Source organism: Crotalus tigris, unplaced genomic scaffold (assembly GCF_016545835.1).
Source record: "Crotalus tigris isolate CLP2741 ecotype Arizona unplaced genomic scaffold, ASM1654583v1 scf7180000020529.43009, whole genome shotgun sequence".
Taxonomy (NCBI): Eukaryota; Metazoa; Chordata; class Lepidosauria; order Squamata; family Viperidae; genus Crotalus; species Crotalus tigris.
Genome location: NW_024098063.1, coordinates 21,386 through 43,009, shown reverse-complemented (window position 1 = coordinate 43,009; position 21,624 = coordinate 21,386). Strand labels below are relative to the sequence as shown.

Below are 21,624 nucleotides of genomic sequence, written 5' to 3'. Positions count from 1 at the left end.
GCGCTTACCGGTGACTGGAGAGGAAAGCAGGTGCGAAGGGCACAACTGGCAAAATCCTCTTTGATGGGACCCCTGCTGGAGCTGCTGCATGGCATCGCTTCAGCTGCCTGGATGGGCCGCTGTGGGTGCTGGGGGGAGCGGGTGGGCGGACGGGCGGGCCTGCCCAGAAAGCCTTACCACAGAACCAGAGAGCCCTCCCCCCCCACTCGGGCTTCTCTGGCCAGTGGCCCTGGCCTTTCCAGGAGAGGGACTCCCAGGGATCAGAGTAGAAGGAAGGGACGCTGCTTGCCCCAGCCCTTGGGGGTCGCTCTGGGGAGCAAGCTGGGCAGCACACGCACTGAATCAACCAACCGGCCTTTTCTTTCCCCCCCCCCACAGAGGCTTCTGCTGCCATGGCTCGCCGGTCACAGAGCTCCTCCCAAGGGGACAACCCTCTGGATCCCAACTACCTGCCGCCCCACTACAAGGAGTACTACCGGCTGGCGCTGGACTTGCTGGCAGAGGAGGGCAAGGAGAGCTACCACCGGTTTCTGGCGGAGGAGGCGGCCCCGGACTTCCTTTGCCCCTCGGAGATCGAGCACATCACGCAGCACCTGCAGAAGCCGCAATGCACCTCTCAGGAGGGAGGCGGCAGCACGGACTCCGGCCCGCCGGACGCGGACACGGACGGTTCCTCAGGCACTTACTGGCCAGTGAACTCTGACCTGGCCGTTCCAGAGCTGGATCTGGGCTGGCCAATGGTCTTTGGGTTCCGGGGAACAGAGGTGACTACTTTGGTACAGCCCCCACCCCCGGATAACCCCAGCATCAAGGAGGAGGCACGCCGAATGATTCGGGCTGCACAGCAGGTAGGAGAGCGAGAGGCAGAACTGTGAGGTTGTGGTTGTGGAAGATAGGGGAGACGGTGGGGGGTGGGGGTGGTCAGAGGTTCTAGGAGAGAAGCAGAGAAGTGGGTGAGACAGTTGGCTTTCCACTCCAGATAATGATTTTTTTCTTTCAGTGGTCTTTGGGCCGTTTTTAGTTCTTGATCTCCCTCCAGAATTTTGCGTATGAGTTGTGTTTCTATTCTGACCTGTTTTCTCCTGCTTTCGGAGAGCCATGGAGCTGGAAGTGAGCATTTCAGTTCAGGAGGGCAGCCCACTTCTCCAAGCAGGAGTCCAGCAAAGTGGGGTGGTTCCCCCCACGCCGTCCCAAGCAACTGACACCAGGGTTAACTTCCTGTTTCCATTGGGATCTTACAATTTACCAGATCCCTCTTTCAAAAGCGGTGTTATTTTGATCACTTTCCAACCCTCTGATGCAAGAACTAACTGTAGGGACTTGGCTGTCTCTCTCTCTCTCGGTTGATGGTGCAGTTTTTCCCTTGAATTCATGGATGGATTGTAGAGTTAGAAGGGGCTATTTATCTCATTGGATCCCATCCTGCTCAGTGAAGCCCGAGGTCAGTTTGAGGAGTCTCTGTGAGGGAGGGCCCACCACCAGCTTTATAGTCAAATGGCTCTGCCCTTGAGGGCTGTTTCCTAATGTTCTCCCAGAATTGCTTGTCTCCACTCCACTTGGGAAGTTAGGAATCCAGGTCACTTGCCTTCTCATTCATCTCCGGGCAAGGCTCTGTCTCTCTGCAGATTGGCAGCTTTGGCCATAGAGGAAAATCGTACAATTGTAGGGCTGGCAGGGACCTTGGAGGTCTTCTAGTCCAACCCCCTGCCTAGGGCAAGAGTCCTTATACCATTCAGAACAAATGGCTGTCCAACCATGTTTGGCCACCCTTTCCCACTGTACCATCTTTGCGGCGTGGCTAGTCCCTCTGCTTTCCTCTCCCACCTGCTCCACCAGGGCTGCTAAAGGAGACCGGCCACACTTGCTCTCGGTCTCCCTGACCCTTTCCTGCACTCCCCTGTCTTCGGGACGACATACACCGAGCCGCAAGCTAGTCCCGCTGGTTGGGTCGGCTGTGCAGAAGAGAGCTGAAGCCTAGAAAACTGAGTTGAATAAGCTATGATTCAATTGAACGGTGGGGGAACCCAGGGACCATTTTTATACAAGGCACTGCTATGCGGCCCCTCTTCGCTTCCACTTCTGGGTTTGGACTGCGCTCAGATGAGCCCCCTGCACCCCTCACCATCCAGGTTCAGGTTATTTTATTATTAATCATTCCATTGGGACGTAGCCTGACCCAGGCTCCTAAGTCTCCACATTGGGAGGGATTTCCTGGAAGTGAGAGCTATGAAACGAGGCAACTCATTTAGAGCCTTCCCCCCCACCTTTCAGTGGAGGTCTCCTAACAGCAGGTGGAGGTTCATCCGTCCAAAATGGTTTTGCAGATCCTATACTCCAGGGCTTTTCAACCAGTGGTACGAGTACCACCCGTGGTACATTGGCACTGGCAGGTGGTACGTGATCATCCTAGAAAAGTCGTAGCGAGGGAGGGGAATGAGCTGAACCGGTGGGAGCACCGCACAAGCTGAGCAAGAGATGGCTGGAGCTGCAGGGCTGTCAGGGCTCAGCGGAAGCGCCAGGATCAGTGTTGCTTTCCAGCTAATTGGCGTTTCTTCGGGCTGTCAGGGCTCAGCGGAAGCGCCAGGATCAGTGCCAGGCTCCAGCTGGAGCTCAGCGCTGATCCTGGCGCTTCTGCTGAGCCCAGAAGATGCGCCGATCAGCTGGAATGTTGCAGCATCTCCAGGGTCTTGTGATTTACATTCAGATGCTTGGCAACTGATTCATATTTATGACGGTCACAGTGTCCCAGGGTCATGTGAAGTGACCAAAACCTGCTGCAACCATCCAGCAGACAGGTGGAATAAAAACCAAACACCCCCTCACCCCACCCCCGCTGCCAATCCCCAACAGAAATGCTCACAACAGTTAAAACCTCGGACAGGAGGAAGAGCGCTGCCAGGCAGGCAGGCAGGTGTCTTGCTCAGCTATGGCTTGGGGGGCACTTTTTTCAGTGCCATTGTAACTTCGAACAGTCATTAAGCGAACTGTTGTAAGTTGAGGACTACCTGTGCTTTATCACTTTTTTCTTTTTTGGTCATCAAGTTTTTGACACCTTGCTAGGTGACTGGTGGTACTCGGATATTGCCATATCCTAAAAGTAGTACAATGGGTGAAAATTTTGAAAAGCCCTGCTATATTCAACCTGGGAAGGACTGGAGGATTCTCCCAACTGTGATTTTATGAATCCTCTTGAACTCTTCATCCCACTCAATTTTCTTTCTTTGAAAATAATTCCTCTGAATTTTCTAAATATTAGTCTTTTTGCAACCTTTTGCCAGAAAATAAATTTCTATTTCTTTTAATACCTATTTATGGATTGCTATTCAATGTTAAAAAGGATTGAATCTGATTACTATATAATCAGATTTGAGCAATTTCTCCTGAAAACACTCTGAGTCAGTGACTGTCACCATCTCATGTGAATCTCAGAAATTTGTTTACTGATTATGTGTGTAATGCGCAAAATTGTTTCATTGTTGCACATGCTTAGCATGTTAGAAATACAGGGTGACTTGCCACTGTGCTATTAGTAATGCCCTTAATGCGCAAAATTTTACTAGGGCACGGGTGTTAGGCCACTGTGCTGAATGAATATTCCGGGAGGGGACTGTTAAAACAGGCTCACATACATATTTTTTTTTTAAGTAAAAGGTTAAGGTAAGCATTTCTCCTGTCCAGTTATGTTGGACTCTAGGGGGCGATACTCATCATCCTTTCCTAACTGAGGGAACCAGCATTGTCCTAAGATGCTTCCGCAGTCATGTGTCAAGCATGACTATATGCTAAAGGTGCAGGGAATGCTGTTACCTTCCCACCAAAGAGGTATCTATTTACTTACTCGCATTTGCATGTTTTCAAACTGCTTGGTGGGCAGGAGCTGGAGCAGTAACGGGAGCTCACCCAGTCGTGCAGTACTCGGGTCTCGAACCTGGACTGTTAACTTTCCATTTGACAAGCTCCACAACTTTAACCACTGAACTATTGAGCTTCTTTTTTAAAAAGAAAAAATAGAAATTAAACATATACAAATTTAAAAATATACAAATTTACAAAATGCGTGTCACAAAAACAATGAAGACATAGTATGGTGATCCCTATATTTTAAAGAATTAAAACATAATAAATGAATAATTTAATAATAAAAGCATAATTTTAGTAACCCATCTAAAGATAAAAAAGGCAAAGGCTTCCCCTATCCAGTCATGTCTGACCCTTAAGGGGCGGTGTTCAACTCCCTTCTTTGGCCAAGGAAGCCAATGTTGTCCGAAGACAATTTCTGTGGTCAGGTGCCTGGCACGGCTACATGCCAAAGTCGCCCAGAACACAGTGACCTTCCCACCGAAGTGGTACCTATTTACTCACATTTGCATGCTTTCAAACAGCTAGATGGGTAGGTGGAAATCTAAAATCTAAACATAAATCTAAACATAAGAAAAGGCAAATAAGGAAAAGCACTCCAAAGTCTAATCTTGTCTGGTGTCATCATAAATGTCCCTATTTTATGTATTCTAAATACCGAAGCATATGACAAAAAAAGTCGTATTTCCTGTTCCAAGGAAATGTGTTATTCTCTTTGAAGATTTTCAGGATAGGAGTAGGGTTCCCAAATGTTTAAAAGATTCCTTATAATTTCAAGAATGTGGGGGGGAAATAAAAATACAGGAAAGTTTCAGGTCTAGATAAATTATCAAAAGGAAAATGGAAGTTGCGGCCAGTCTGAACATCCTGCGTGCGAATGACACTGCCTGCCCGGCTCTTTTGGGGAGCGACCCCAGAAAAGCTCTTTAAGAACTGAGAAGCGGTTCCCACCTCCCTCCCCAGACCCAGGCACTTGGAGCCAGCATCTTTGGGGGGTTTTATTGGCCATTGCTGACTGCATGTAAAGCACACACACACAAAAAAAAATCCAATTCTGTACTCATCCATTGCAAAACGAAATCATTTAATAATTGTGTTGACTTTCTGTGCCCTTAACAGCTTCATCTCATTTAGACTTCCTTAAGTAATTTAAAAAAAGTGTCTGCAAGATCAGTGGTTATCGATCAGTCATAAATTGACTTCCAATTCTTAGCTAGTGCTTCAGAAACATTTTGAGAATAAAAATCAAACAGTGATTTATACAGGCAGTCTTCAACCTTTGACCACAATTGGACTCAAAATTTCTGTTACTAAGTGAGATAGTTTTAAAGTGAATCCCTGTAGTTGTTAAGTTAGAATCATGGCCGTTAAGTGAATCCAGTGTCCCCCATTGACTTTGCTTGTCAGAAGGTCGCAAAAGGGCATCACATGACCCCCCCGGGGCACTGCGACCTTCATAAATATGAGTCAGTTGCCCAGCGTCTGAATTTTGATCATTGATCCTGGGGACGCTGCAATAGTCATAAGTGTGAAAAACAGTCATAAATCACTTTTTTCAGTGCTGTTGTAATTCAAACGGTCACTAAATGAACTGTTATAAATTGAGGATTACCTGTAATATGATATTATGTATAAAAAAACTACGCTTATTATCTCCACAGAGCACAATGTTTAGAACGTTTACAAAATTTACATTTACAATTACAAAAATGTTGAATTCTTTTGTAAGGGTTGGGCAAAGCTAAACGTCATAAACATTTGCTTCACATTTTCTCCCTGTGACTTTTGCTTAAGGTTTAATCTAACTTCCCATACCCAGAACCTAGACAATAGACCGGTCAGTTGCTGTGGTTGCTCTTGGGTGACTTGCCCCAGAATGGCATCATCACGCCCAGCAAAGCTGTCCTTGCCGTTCGCGGGGCAGTGCGACACAGCCTGCCTTGGCTCTGCCCCTCCGAACCAGCCGGACGGAGATTCCCGGGGACTCCTGGAAGGGAGGACAGGTCTCCTCGGGTGCTGTGGGTCAACTAGCCAGCCGGCCGAGGCTCAGGGTGTGCGGGCCGGAGAAAGGGAGCTTGTGCTGGTGCAGGGCAAAGGCTGCCACCGTCTTCCTCTTGTCAAAAGCGGGCTAACTCAGGCAAGAGCGAAGGAAGTCTGGATGGCCGAGTGTCACACAACGGAAGGCCAAGCCGGGAGACAGCTTGCCTCTATGTCCGGGGTCCTAATCTGGGCTTTTTCCTACTCCCTCAGGTGGTTGCTATAGTAATGGATATTTTCACCGATGTGGACCTCTTGAGCGAGGTACTGGATGCGGCTGCACGCAGAGTTCCCGTCTACATCCTCCTTGATGAGATGCATGCCCAGCTCTTCCTGGACATGGCTGCCAAATGTAGAGTGAACCTCAACTTTGTGGAAGTGAGCACGGGAAATGGGTCTGGGGGGATTTGGGGAGGGCAGGACAGATGCCAGCTGAGGGGGCAGCCCTCAGTCAGCGGGCATGAATGAGTAGGGCCCTGCTGGAGGCAGAACTGCGGAGCCAAAGGAGCAGCTCCTTTGATGGGGCCGAGGGAGCCCCGTTGATTTTTGCCTGACACGGCACAGGGCCTCCTGCTCAAGCAGAAGGTTGGATGGGAAGACCTCCGAGGCCTCTTCCGACTCCTCTGTTATTCTGCTAATTTCTTCTTTTTGCCCAATGACTGACTGCAGTAGCCGGTGAGCCTCAACTCTCACAGCGGGCGATGTTGTACAGTGTAAGACGGCCACAGGTCAGCCAATGAAGCGTTAATCTAGCATACTATCGGCACTAACATAGCTCTATGTAATGTTTGGTTCACTGTGTTGTGTGAACCCAGAACATCAGATTGATTAAATCACGATTTGATAAAAGTAGGAAAGTGTTTTGAGAACACAGGGCAACATCTTGTCTCATTCCGATGGACATTGTGATACTGAGCGCATACTGGAAAAGTCTTTTGCAGTTGGCAGTCTGTGTGCCAATTTCAGAAATAAGTTTCTCATAGGGAGAAGAAGTTTACCAAATATAAGGAAGAATTAGGATTTTTTTCACATAAGTGAAACATCATCACAAACTTCTACTAGCCATCTTTGGTTTCCAGCTGAAAGGATCCAACCTGAGAGGCTCTCGGGAACAGGCAGGAGCCCCAGCCCGACTCAGTTGATCCTGTTCTGGTCCAAGAGGAAAACGAGCCTCTTGGGCAGGATGGAGGCTCAAAAGGCCAAGAGGGGAAATGCGAGGGAGGGGGGGGATGTCAAATGGAGGAGGTCACCAGGCCTCGGCACCTGCTGATCAGCCTCTTGGTTCCTTTGCAGTTCCTACGTGTGCGGACAGTTTCTGGCCCCACCTATTACTGCCGCACGGGGATGTCCTTCAAGGGCCACGTGAAGGAGAAGTTCTTGCTGGTGGACTGCATGGTGGTGCTGAGTGGCAGCTACAGGTGAGCAGGGAGGGGGCGGGAAGGCGGGTGGCCTGCACACCAGTGAATCGTGGACATCCTAACGAGAACCTATAGGATAGAAGAACACCTCCCCTCCCAGTTTCTCAAAAGAGATGCTGATAAAATAAGTCTTGACCATGGAACGTGGGTCCCACGAGGTCATCAGATTAAAAAAGTGGCTGACCGTCCAACTGATAATCGATCCTAGAGGTCCCATGGCCAATGGAAATTAAGAGATCTCTATCTGGAGGTGTTCAGGGCGTGGCAGGGGGAGAAGTGCGGTTGGGGGGGGGGAGCTGCAGCTCATATCAAAGACTCATTTTCCTCCTGCTCCCTTTGCAGCTTCATGTGGTCGTTTGAGAAGATCCACCGGAGCATCGCTCATATCTTCCAGGGTGAGCTGGTGGCCAGCTTCGACGAGGAATTCCGCATTCTTTTCGCCCAGTCGGACCCGCTGGTTCCTCCGTCCAACGTTTTAGTGAGGACAGAAGCCCCGGTGGGGCCCTACAGCATGGCCCCCTTTGGCAACAACATGCCCTTCTTTTCAAAGAAGCCGCACCTGCTTTTCCCCCGAGAGGACAACCTTTTCCCGCCTTTCACAGACCGGATTGACCCAGACAGGTATTTCCTCTCTTCTTTGAGAAGAGACGACATGCTGCGTCACACCTTAGAGGGTTCGGCCATGAGAATGTATTCCAAAAAAATGGAAATGGAGAATTGCCAGGTGGACCCTGTTCGGGGCTACCTCCGTTCCAAGCAGCTGGAGATGGACTCATTTAAAAGGCACAGCTTCGCGGAAGGCACCTTTGAGAACTTTCAGTCCACAAAGCAGTTTTCTAAGCAGTTGTTCATGAACAATTTGGACGAGTTTAAAATTCAGTCCAGTCATTTTCAAAAAGATCAGTTTTATCAGTATCAGTTTGAACATCCCCATGGGGCTCACAGGCCCCAGGGTCTTTTTGAAAGAATTCGAGGAAGCAGACTGGGATTCAATGAACCAGAAGATTATGCAGATGGATTTAGGTGTCCAGAACTGGAACCCAATTTCCCACCAGATGGGTACCCACTGCGGCTGGATTATGTGCCTTCCAATTCTTCTAAAGAAGTGCGACACGGCTCTGATCACCTGAATCCAGGAGGAAACGGTCTCCTCGGTCTTCCCTCGCTCAGAAGGCAGAACATGGGGCAGAAATTTATGTGCCAGACATCTCCCACACAGAAGCAGAGCATGGAGCAGAGGCTTTTCCTGCACGACCAGGGCCAGGAGGCAGAGCAAGACAAGAAGGTTCAGGAGAACAGGGCAGGGTTGCGCAACTGGAGAATTTCCTCCTACCTCAGCGGGTATCAATCTGACCCGGGAGAGGAAGGCCTTCCGTTGATGCCAGTCGAGTCGGAGATGCATAACGAGGTACTTAGCCCTCCAGAACCCTTTAGCAAGTATCCCAGCGACCTCCTCCCCTCTTTCAAACCTCCGCTTCCACTTCCAAATGCCAAAGACATTTCTGGAATGGAGAGATTGCCAGAAGAAACCTCAGTGGTGAAACAGGATCCCTTCAGGAGCAGAATAAATCCCTTAATCCAGAGGAGTTCGCGACTGAGATCCTCCCTTATTTTTAGTGCTGCCAAATTAGACCAGCCAAACTCATCTGCTGAGAAAGTCCAAATGGTACAAAAAGAGGAGACCTCCACCGAGGCAGTCAAGGGCACTGAAACCCTAAAAGCCACCACTGTCTCTAAAGTGGCCGAGCTGCTGGAAAAGTACAAGTCAGTGGGCAAAGACTCGCAAAGCCCCACCCTCAGTCACACCAAGGCTATGTCTGCCTTTCTCCAGGAGGAATCCCAGAATGCAGAAAAAAAGTGCACCAAGTCGGTGCAGTACAAGATTCTGGAGAGCCAGGTGCGGGAGGACTCCAAAGACTCCTTCAGCCCCTACAAGCTGCACCTGGAGTCAGAGGAGCAATTTAGGGGGGTTGCCTCAGCCACCGACGTACTTAGCAAGGACCCCATGGCCCACGGGAGCAATAAAACAGACAAGCTTGCTTCTCGATTCTACCCAGTAGACCAATCCAGTCTTCCAGGGAACGAGAGCCTAATATTTGTGGGAGAAACTCCGAAACTTGCCATACCAGAGAAGAAGGAAAACTTGTCTTTCAAAGGAGGAGACGGGTCTGAAACTGAAGGCCAGAAGCCAGCACAAGCCCCAGTCAGCACCATCTCCTCCAAGAACCAGGGCTCTGACAGCTCTCTCAGTAAGCCCCACGAAGAAATTTGCAAGCAGGAACAGAGTCCGAGAGAGTTTTTTAGGAAAGGATCTCTCAAGCTAAAGCAGTTGCTAAATCCCAAAGCTGAGAAAAAAACAGACGAAGAAACAGGCCCGGAGAGCTGGAAGCCAGATAAACTGAACGCAGGAGCCCTCAAGCGAATGTCCAGGAGTGATTCTCAGGAGATTATAGAGGAGGAGAAATCACCCAAACTGGCCTCACCCGTGCCTGTCTACAAGGTGAACCCAGCGCCTCAGCCTCGACTGCCCTCCGCCACTGCCAACGTCCTGTACAGCAGCAACCTCCGAGATGACACAAAGGTCATTCTGGAGCAAATTTCGGCCAACAGCCAGAAGAACCGGGCAGAATTGGCCAGGCAGCTCCCAGCGGCCAGCAATCCTGAGCTGTCCAGGTCCGCCACAAGTTTAGACCGCAGAGGGGAAGAGAGGTACACAGGGGTCAGCAGGTCAGAGAGCTTTGGGAGCCATAAGCGGGGCCTGCAGAGGGAGCCTTCCGAGGACCGGGATTCTCTTCTGAAGCGGATGGAGAGCATGAGGAAGGAGAAGCGAGTCTACAGCCGCTTCGAGGTTTTCTGCAAGAAGGAGGAACAAAGCGAGGAGGAATGTGAGACAGACGCCAAAGACAAGAAGATGGGGAAGTTCATGCCAAAACTCCTGGGGTCCTTCAAAACCAAAAAATGACTTTGAGGCAGCTGCCTGGGACCAAGGTTCGTGGCAGGTCTTCCTCTGCAGACCTTCCATTTCCAAGCCTTTTCTAGCAGCAGGACAGCTGGGCTGGGGCTGGGGGAGAGAGGAAAGGGGGGCCACCAAGCAGGATTAAATGACCACTGGGGGTATTAAGAGGCTAGCATCCCATTAGAGGTTAACTTTTTTTGGAAGGGATGGAGATTAGTCCCACTCTTAGGAACTCCCTCCAGGTATGAGAGAAAAAAACACCCATGTGAACGAAGAGGAAGCATTTGGCAACACAACTGCTTTTTGTGCAAATTCCAAGAACCCCATTCTTAGTGCCCAGCTCAGGGCAATCGTCCTGGGCCACTGCCTCTCATCTTTTGCCTTTGCATGGGACATTTTCTTTGTGGGAACACTCCATCTGCGGTAGAGGGAAAGAGGCAGGAAGGAATCCACGAGGGAAGGTGAAATCCACACAGAAAAGCACAGAGGTCATCTGGTCCATTAGAACAGGGCTTCCCAAATCTGGGTAAATTATCCCAAAGTGGGTAAAAGTGTTTTTTTCTTTAGTAACGGCACACAACCCGATTACCCAACTGCAACGGGGTCATTTAAATTGACTTAAAAGTGGTTTACTTACATTGGGTAAAAAGGACTTTCTGATAGGCAGTTTTGGATAATGAAAGCAAAAGTTTGGGAAGCCCTGCAGGAGAACCTCTTTGCTAGATGACCATCTTGCTGGAAGACCTCCAGTAAAAGAGAATTTCCCTCATGGGGCAGCCTGTTGTACTCACTGACGTTCCCCTGAACTGCCCTTGTTCTTTGAGCATGCTGGTTCTGGCCCTGTCCTCCGAGAGCCCTTCAGACATGGGGAGGCTGCCATCGCATCTCCCTGCTGTAGGCTAAGCATGTCCAGCTCTCCCACCATCCCTGCTAGACCTCTGGCACCCAGGGTGGGTCAGAGCCCTCCAGATGGGGCTTGGCTAGGGCAGAGTAGAGTGCGATGTTCACTTCTTGGGATTTGGACTTTCATGTGGCTGTAAATTCATCCAGGGTAGCATTTGCCTGCTTAGCAGCTGCTCATGTATGGTTGATGAGGACACCCAGACCCCTTTCACACGTACTATCGAGTCATGCTTTCCCCATCCTAGACTAGTGCCTTACACATTTCCTAGACTAGTGCCTTACATATTGAAAACTGCCTTACAATGTTCAAGCTGCTCTAGACCTTTTTGAGTCTTCACTTCTTTCTGCAAACTTGGTGACTACCCAGACGATGATTCCCTCCTCCAAACCCTCGATAAAAAGAGCCCTGTGCCTCCACCCCTCACCCCACTGGAGGGTTAGGACTGGGTGAAACTACTGTAAGATGGACTCGCCATTGGCTGTGATTGTACCCAAAAAAGCGCTTTCTAATGGATGTTCTCCAGCTTGGAAGGAAGTCTCAAGTGAAGAGTGTCTAGAAATACTTTTGTTGAGATTCTGGTTCACGATGTCTGTAAGATTCCCCTCATCTACTAAGCCAGGAACTCTATCTGGGGTTATAGTCTGGGATAATTTCTTTGTGAGACACCCCATCACCACCTCCCGCTGGCTCTTCTTAACTATTGTATTTCTTTCTCACAAATGGTCTATTTGGTCAAGTAGTTTCTCAGGCCCTTCTCCTTCCCTTTTTGAAGGTGGGACTTAATAATAGAGTAAGAGTTGGAAGGGACATTGGAGGTCTTCTAGTCCAACCCTTTGCCCACACAGGAGAACCTATACCATTCTGGACAAATGGTTATCCAGTCTTTTCTTAAAAACCTCCAGTGATGAAGCCCCCACAACTTCCCAAAAACAAGCTATTCCACTGAGTAACTATTCTCATTGACAGGAAATTTCTCCTTAAAATTTGACCTCCTCCAGTCTTCTGCAACCTCACCAGTCCTCCCGAAGTCGTCAGAGATCACCAAGAGGGTTCTGCAATTGCCCTCAACACCGAAGAACATAATCCACATGTGGGTCTGGATACCTCATTCAAGATAACCTAATTTCCTTCTTGTCCTCATCTTTGGGGTCGGGGCGAGGCAACCAGAACCACTTGAGGGGAGGCCCAAGTGGGCATTTTCCTGATCAGCTGCTATTACAAGAATTTTGCCAGACTTCCCTTGGGAAACCACAGGTGTTTCCCTCTCCCGAAGAGACTCTAAACTGGAATGTCTCTTTACTCCCCGAGAAAGAGGGATGAACCTCTCCACTCAGCTGACGGTTTCACCGCATTTGTCCCGAGATTCAGCTTCCTCGTAGCCATAGCGCCATTTCTATTCTGGGGAAAGATGCAAAGTAAGATGGTCCCTTTGCACCATCAGCCTTAAGCAATTTCTTCTTACAACAGGCCTACATTCTGTTGGGCTTTATTTTTTTATGCATTTATTGTTCCTCTTTCCATGTTTTGCATGCGTCTCTTTTTCTCTTCAGCAGTTGAAAGAACTTCTGTAACTCTGCTGACCTCCTCAGATTTTTGTCCCCATTTTTCTTTGGTTGGATTATTTCTGACGGTCCCTTACAGAATCCCATTGCTTAGAATTCTTCTCATCTTTCTTGGATCGTTTGCTCCTTCAGGATTTCAAGTGATTGGATCTCACCTATCTTCCCTTGGAATTTGGATAAGTCCTTCCAAATTTTTCTCTTTTCAGGTCCCCTTCCAGAAATTACAAACTCAGAGGTAACATTATAACTTGGCCTAATGTTTCAGTTAGCTCCCCTTCCCTCCTATGGGGAGAGGGCTAGGGCTGGGACAGCAGGCCTCCTTGTTCGTTTTTCTGATGAGTGAAACGCTCGGGAAAACAGGGCAAAGGTTTATTCGACATTCGATTTGGCAAATTCCCCCACTGACACCAGGGCAACCGAAGTCTCCCACTATTACTGACAGTCATAGAACTGGGGGCTGGAAGGGGCACCCCACCTTTCCAGTCACCTTCCCTAGGATGCCCTTTTTGTGTACCTGAAGCCTGATAACCTGGTTTTTCCTCCTCCTCCTCCTCCTCCTCCTCCTCCTCCTCCTCCTCCTCCTCCTCCTCTATGGATCTCTGCATTTTGTCACCCTCCTCTGAACGCCTTCTAGCCTGTCAGTATTCTGGATACCCTGGTCCGTAATCACTTGCTTTTGTGATACGGTCTCGCCAGGGCAGAGTAGAGAGAGGGCATTCCTATGGCTAGCTCTTGATTTTCAGTATCCTGCAATTTCTTCTTGCACCACGATTCCCAGCAATGGTTGAAGGGAAAAAAAGAAGAAGAAAAAACCTCTACCTGCGTCCAGAACTTTTCCCTACTTTGCTCCCACAAGCTCATCCTCTCAGCGAGAACCGGCCTGGACAGAGCCGCTGTCCGCAGTCCAAAGGCTCCAGTTTAGACAGAGCTCCTCAGGGGAGATGGACGGGCTACCGCCCCGATTCAAGAAGGCTGCTCTGCAGGTAGAAGATGAGGGGTCACTTCCAGCCCATCTCACTGCTTCCACTGGAGAGATGGAGGATGACCAGCGATCCACGGCATGCCTGAAACCAGGCCATGCAAACAGTCCAAGCCCCATCCACGGGATGCAGGCAGCATAGGAAACCATGCCCCCCCCCCGTCCTGCCTGTGGAAAACCCTCTCTCCACAGAACTGGTCCCTGGAGCCCAAAGGATTTGGGGGGGGGTCGTGGCCCTAGGATAGAGAAAGCATCCTGGAGTGTGTGCAGGCAGGTGGCTCTGGTGAGGGCCGAGGAAAGTGTTGCCATGCAGTCCGAGACAGAATGGGAGGACCTGCTTGCACCCGACCCAGAGGGAGCTGCAACATCCCTCTCCACCCTCCTTTGTGGGGCATGAGAAGAGGGCCCCAGGCTTCCTTCCTGGGTTGGGGGGCAGGGGAGCTGCATGGGATCATTCCCAGGGACCTCTGGTACAGACGAGAGCGCTACCTGCTTTCTCCTCGGGCTAAGGGCTAGGTAAAATGAACAGGGTCCTGTAAAGAAATGTTAAAGGGCATTTCTTTACTTCTGTTGCCTTGTTTGCCCTTGCGAGGCTGGAAGGAATATCAGGTAGGGCTGTCACTCGCAATTCATGGGCTTGCTGGCTGTGGCAGAAACAGCGAAGTGGCCACAATTGGGCCTCCTGTGCCCAGTCTTGGCACATGACTAGGAATGTCTGAGAGTCTTCAAAAAGAGATGGGAAAACTCCTGGACGTAGTCAAATTAAACAGTTGTGAATTTGATGCACATCTCTCACGGTATTAGCAAGACCCACAAAGGACATTAGCGGGCAATTTAGTTAGGCCATTAAAATCTTAATAGAGCTCTTTATTCATTTTCCGCTTTGTCCATTCCTTTGTGACTTAGCATCTAATGCAAACCCAGTTTTTTAGTTTATGGTTCAATATATTGCTATTAACCAGAAGACTGGTTAATTCAGTCTCCAAATGAGGCATGTGAACGCCATCCTGACCTTCCCAATATCTTAATACCTCCCTTGAGGGAAAGTGACCTAAATTATTGCTGTTTTTTCCTTTCTCATACACACACACACACACACACACACACACACACACACACACACTCCTCCCAACTGGTCTGGTACATGGTATACTAATGTTTGTTGCTCCACTTCAATACTAGGTCAAAGAAGGTGAGACAAAGACTGAGACTGAGGATCTCAACCCATTGAGAACTTTAGGCCATCCAGCTGCTGTACTACCTCTATGAGCAAAACCACTTGCCCCCAGAGCCAGCCACTGAAGGCCAAGCGCTAGATATTCCTGGAAAAGCTGTTCAGCAGTGGAATCACTTCCCCAGATCTCCTCCCTTCCTGGAGGCCTCCAAATGGGGCTGGTTGGCCACCTCTCCAGAGTTATTTGGAGGGCTTCCTAAGGCATTCCCCTCCCCCAATGCATTCATTCTGTAGCCCAGTCTTGTGTTGGACTTGCCAAAATCATCAGTTGACCCTCATTGACTGTGCCGGACCTTTGGTGCAACCTATTTTCAGGGCTCCTTGGGTAGTCTCAATACTCTAGTGCTGATTAATTGGGATTTTTCAGATAACTTAGGCTAAATTACCACTTTATAAGTACTGAGAGAAAGCCAAGGGTGTCGGCCAAGGGGCCGAGACCCAGAGATAGTTACCTGAAGAATTCCCTTGCTCAGGCCATCGTTTCAAGTGCCAGTCTTGTTCCTCCTGATTATGTATCACCCCGATAAAACCTGTCCATTACTTTGAAATCTGCTTTCAATTGGGCAGTTCTTAAATCTCTGAAAAAGGGGCTGCAGAATTGTTCTAAGAGTATTTGGGGAAAAAAGATAGCTCATTGGGCTTGAAGCAATCAGTTGCCTAGAGGGCTAATAATTCTGCTTAAAGCAGTTATAAGTTCTGTGACTGGAATAAACTATGCAAATGTACATACATTTCTTGCAATTGCTTCTTAATTGTCAAGTATATGAAGTTTTCTTTCGCGTGGGAAGGCTTTCACCTCTGTACGTATCAGATTCCGACTGCAGTTTTAGGTCTGAGAAACCAAAGGGTGGAGCCAGACAACACAGTGAAGCGGTTGTGATTTTCTGGACTTTTGGACAGGGTGGGGTCTACAAAGTACATTAAGTTTATTTTTTAACCTAAAATCGCAGTTGCCTGTTTCCTATCTCAAAATGCTGCTAAACAAAAAGCCACCACTGCATTTGAATGGGATTCAAGTTGCTACAATTTTGTTCACTGGTTTGCGTGATTAAGGTTTAAAGGTGAGGCTGCTTCATCAGCACCAGCCTGGGAAGGCTGTGGACGCGTACCATTGAACAAGCTCCAGCCTCAGGTAACTTATGTATATTCCTGGTCAGCTAAGAAAAGTCTACAAGTGTCGCTATGCTGGGCACAGCACACCTTGTGGCTAAGGGCCAGCAGGACCACAGGATTGGAAGCGGGCTTGGGGTTACATGATGGAAGCACTCCAGCTCTACTTTCCAAGCTAGACATGGTACACTACCTCAGTTTGTTAACAGGTGTCGGATGAGCTAACTTTAAGCCAGTTTAGAATATGTGCCCCAATGGGCATATTCGAAATATACATAATATATACTTAGAATACGTATACATATTCTAAGTATATATTACTGATACCACATTTCAGCACAATGTCTCTTTAACACAATTCTCGATTCCAGCACTAAATGCCCAGAGATACTCGCCCATGACCACAATATTTTCTCCGTGGGGCAGAACCAGGAGGTATCTCCAAGCCTAACATGGCGCAAGTAGGGAATGTGCCTATTGTCTTTCCCTTCTAGGGAAGGCCAGTCTGGGTTAGTCTTGGAGAACATGAGCACAGGAAGTCAATTACTTAACCTCCCCATACCTCATCCGCACATTCACACACATACAGCCTCTCCATCTGGGGGCTTGGGGGAATCTAATTTGCCTCTGGAAAGATGGGCCACAAAACCATTCCTGCCTTTGAAGGCAATCAGACATCAGAGCCGGGGCGAGGCAGCCATCTCAGAGCAGAACGGCACTCGAGCCTCTGGCACGGTCTTGGAGGAGGAGGAGCTGCGGGCTGGGGGAGTGGCCTCTGGCTCACGTTCTCGTTTAAGAACTGTGGTTACCACCCTTTTCTCTGGTCCCCACTCATGCATCATCCCAGCAGGACACAACTTGTCAAAAGTTACTTTTCTCTCCTTAGCATTAGTCACTCATGCCAGGAAGAATTGGGCTTTTCCCTCTGGACTTCCTAACTCTTCCTAGGCAAGAAGACAAAAATACCTGAGTTTCCTTGGTGTAAGGCAGTGTTTCTCAACCTTGACAATTTTAAGGCATGTGGACTTCAACTCCCAGAATTCCACAGCCAGCATTGCTGGCTGTGGAATTCTGGGAGTTGAAGTCCACATGCCTTAAAATTGTCAAGGTTGAGAAACACTGGTGTAAGGGGACCTGATGGTCAGTCAAGCTCCCCATATACGTATGAGAAATCACTAAAATACAAAAAATGTTTTACAGTCTGATACTTCTAAGGGATAACCAGTAGATGGTAGGGATGGGTGCACCACCTCCATCCCACTCCCACCAGAGGTCATCCGTGAGAGGAACCAATGCTGCTTCTGTCCCATACTCAGGCCTTAAACCTGACGGAAAATGGTCCAGATAATCCATTTCCTCCAGGACCCTCTGGAGTTGCAACGCTGCCACCATCCCTAAAAAGAAAGGTGAGTGACTGCATGGAACCAGAGCCATGGGGTCCAACTGTGGCTTCTTGAGGAGGGAGCACACCAGGGCCTCTTTAAAAGACAGAATGGCTTTTTTGTCTCCCACACCTATAGGATCTGAAGGCCTGGTGTTTTAACCTTGGTCCAGAGAAGGCCTGTTCCGCAAAGACCAGGTACTTTAATATTGGCTCATAGAAGGGCTCAGGTAAAACTATGCTTTAAATTGCTTCATAGAATTCATCACCCCTTTATGGATTACTGCCTTGTCGTGGCGAAGGGGCTTGCGTAACTCAATGAAGCTATAAGCTATGCCGTGCAGGGCCACCCAAGATGGACAGGTTATAGCAGAGAGTTCTGACAAAATGTGATCCACTGGAGAAGGAAATGGCAAACCACTCCAGTGTCTTTGCCATGAAAACCCCATGGACAGTACTAAAAGGCAAAAAGATATGACGCTGGAAGATGAGCCCCTCAGGTCGGAAGGTGTCCAATATGCTACTGGGGAAGAGCAGAGGGCTAGTACTAGTAGCGCCAGAAAGAATGAAGCGACTGGGCCAAAGCCGAAAGGACGCTCAGCTGTGGATATATCTGGTGGTGAAAGGAAAGTCCGATGCTGTAAAGATTTTTTCTCCATAGGAACCTGGAATGTAAGATCCATGAATCAAGGCAAGCTAGACGTAGTCAAAAAAGAGATGACAAGACTGAACATCGACATCTTAGGAATCAGCGAACTAAAATGGACAGGAATGGGTGAATTTAACTCAGATGACCATCAGGTATACTACTATGGGCAAGAATCCCTCAGAAGAAATGGAGTAGCCTTCATAGTCAATGAAAGAATAGGAAAAGCAATACTGGGATACAATCCCCAAAATGACAGAATGATCTCAATTCGAATCCAAGGCAAACCATTCAATATCACAATAGTCCAAATCTATGCCCCAACCACTGGTGCTGAAGAGGATGAAATTGACCGGTTCTATGAAGCCCTACAGCACCTTATAGAATTAACACCAAAAAATGATGTCCTTATCATCATGGGGGATTGGAATGCTAAGGTAGGAAGCCAAAAGATAACCGGAATAACAGGCAAGTTTGGCCTTGGAGTACAAAATGAAGCAGGGCACAGGCTAATAGAATTTTGTCAAGAGAATACGATGGTCATAACAAACACTCTTTTCCAACAACCCAAGAGACGGCTCTACACATGGACATCACCAGACGGTCAACATAGAAATCAGATTGACTATGTGCTCTGCAGCCAAAGATGGAGAAGCTGTATACAGTCAGTAAAAACAAGACCAGGAGCTGACTGTGGCTCAGATCATGAGCTTCTCGTTGCAAAATTTAGGCTTAAATTGAAAAAAGTAGGGAAAAGCACTAGGCCACTCAGGTATGAACTAAATCATATTCCTGATGAATATACAGTAGAGGTGACAAATAGATTTAAGGAATTAGATCTGATAGACAGAGTGCCTGAAGAACTATGGATGGAAGTTCGCAACATTGTACAAGAGGTAGCAACTAAAACCATCCCAAAGAAAAAGAAATGCAAGAAAGCAAAATGGCTGTCTGAGGAAGCTTTGCAAATAGCTGAGGAAAGAAGGGAAGCGAAAGGCAAAGGAGAAAGAGAAAGATACACCCAATTGAATGCAGAATTCCAGAGAGTAGCTAGAAGAGATAAGAATGCCTTCTTAAATGAACAGTGCAAAGAAATAGAAGAAAACAACAGAATAGGAAGGACCAGAGATCTCTTCAAGAAAATTGGAGATATGAAGGGAACGTTTCATGCAAAGATGGGCATGATAAAGGACCAAAATGGCAGAGACCTAACAGAGGCAGAAGAGATTAAGAAGAGATGGCAAAACTACACAGAAGAACTATACAAGAATGAGCTTAACATCCCAGATAACCACAATGAGATGGTCACTGACCTCGAACCAGACATCCTAGAATGTGAAGTGAAATGGGCCTTAGAAAATCTGAGCAACAACAAAGCTAGTGGAGGTGACAGTATTCCAGCTGAGCTATTCAAAATCTTAAAAGACGATGCAGTAAAAGTGCTACACTCAATTTGCCAGCAAATTTGGAAAACTCAACAGTGGCCACAGGATTGGAAAAGGTCAGTTTACATTCCAATTCCAAAGAAAGGCAATGCCAAAGAATGTTCAAACTATCGCACCATTGCACTCATTTCACATGCTAGTAAAGTTATGCTTAAAATCCTACAAGCTAGACTCCAGCAGTATGTGGATCGAGAACTACCAGAAGTACAGGCAGGATTTCGAAGAGGCAGAGGAACTAGAGATCAAATTGCCAACATACGCTGGATCATGGAGAAAGCTAGGGAGTTCCAGAAAAACATCTACTTCTGCTTCATTGACTATGCAAAAGCCTTTGATTGTGTGGATCACAACAAATTGTGGCAAGTTCTTAAAGAGATGGGAGTACCAGACCATCTCATTTGTCTTGAGAATTATATGCGGGTCAAGAAGCAACAGTGAGAAACGGACACGGAACCACTGATTGGTTCAAAATTGGAAAAGGAGTCCGGCAAGGCTGTATACTGTCGCCCTGCCTATTTAACTTATATGCAGAGCACATCATGAGAAAGGCAGGGCTAGATGAATCAAAAGTTGGAATTAAGATTGCCGGGAGAAATATCAACAACCTAAGATATGCAGATGATACCACTCTAATGGCAGAAAGTGAAGAGGAACTAAAGAGCCTCTTGATGCGGGTGAAGAAGGAGAGTGCAAAAGTTGGCTTGAAACTCAACATTAAGAAAACCAAAATCATGGCATCCGGCCCTCTCAATTCCTGGCAAATAGATGGGGAAGAAATGGAGGTAGTGACAGATTTTATTTTTCTGGGCTCCAAGATCACCTCAGATGGGGACTGCAGCCAAGAAATTAAAAGACGCTTGCTCCTGGGGAAGGAAAGCTATGGCAAATCTAGACAGCGTACTAAAAAGCAGAGACATCACCCTGCCAACAAAAGTGCGTATAGTCCAGGCCATGGTTTTCCCAGTTGCAATGTATGGCTGTGAAAGTTGGACCATAAGAAAGGCTGAGCGCAAAAGAATTGAGGCCTTTGAACTATGGTGCTGGAGAAGACTCCTGCGAGTCCCTTGGACTGCAAGGCGTTCAAACCGGTCAGTCCTAGAAGAGATCAACCCCGACTGCTCTTTAGAAGGCCAGATCCTGAAGTTGAAACTCAAATATTTTGGCCACCTAATGAGAAGGAAGGACTCACTGGAGAAGGCCTAATGCTGGGAAAGATTGAGGGCAATAGAAGAAGGGGACGACAGAGAATGAGATGGCTGGATGGAGTCACTGAAGCAGTAGGTGTGAACTTAAATGGACTCCAGAAGATGGTAGAGGACAGGAAGACCTGGAGGAACGTTGTCCATGGGGTCGCGATGGGTCGGACACGACTTCGCAATTAACAACAACAACAAGAATTCATCATCATCATCATTATCATATTATTACTATTTTATTATTATTTAAACAGATTCAGCAAGGTAATAACTAAGATCAGGTAAGAGGTAATGTGATACTTAGCTTTCATCCATGGGCATAGATCTGGGCAGGAGTTCAGAGACAAACAAAAGGTCATCCTTAGCATACAAAAAAATTGACCCTTAAGTATTTAAGTGAGCAATTTAGAGATCATTCCAAGTATGCTAAGAACATTGTATAGCATATATGCAACTGCATGCACAATCAGTACACCCACGAAGTAGTAGGTAATCAATGTGTACAGGTGGTCCTCGAGTTACGAGTGTAATGGAGCCTGCCAATTATTCGTAACCTGAGGATTTGTAGGAGTGAATCGCGTAATTTGGCCACGATCACTGTTCGCTTTCGCCAGTGCATTCACTAATTGAATGCGCAGGTCGTTAAGTGCACATCAGATATCTGGGTGGGGAAAGCCGTGGGGGGCCTAGTGCTTTCGGTTGCACAAGGCCTCCCTCGACCCACTGATGTATCTCATGCTTCTCCCTGCCCCCCATCCTGCCTGACCGGGTCACTTATATAGATCTCAATGATCAAGGGAACGGTCTCTTCAGTCTCTCTGCTGCAGTTTCACCTTGAGCAAAGGCTGACAGTGACAAGAGATTGCATCCCTGTAGGCTCCGGTCATCTTTGCAAAAA

The 21,624-nt window shown here is 47.9% G+C and overlaps 1 protein-coding gene across 2 annotated transcripts; it reads left to right on the top strand.

Moving 5' to 3' along the window:
- The first annotated feature begins 199 nt into the window (after positions 1–199).
- On the top strand, positions 200–15,679 carry LOC120318909 (protein FAM83H-like). 2 transcript variants are annotated; one of them, XM_039367062.1, is made up of 5 exons: positions 200–848; positions 6,109–6,273; positions 7,189–7,313; positions 7,656–10,301; positions 14,897–15,679. In XM_039367062.1, the coding sequence occupies exons 1-4, from the start codon at positions 393–395 to the stop codon at positions 10,273–10,275; spliced, it is 3,366 nt and encodes a 1,121-aa protein (XP_039222996.1). In that variant the 5' UTR covers positions 200–392; the 3' UTR covers positions 10,276–10,301; positions 14,897–15,679. The 2 variants fall into 2 exon arrangements, with proteins under 2 accessions (XP_039222996.1, XP_039222995.1); XM_039367061.1 differs by having other exon boundaries at positions 7,656–15,679.
- The last annotated feature ends 5,945 nt before the right edge of the window (positions 15,680–21,624 follow it).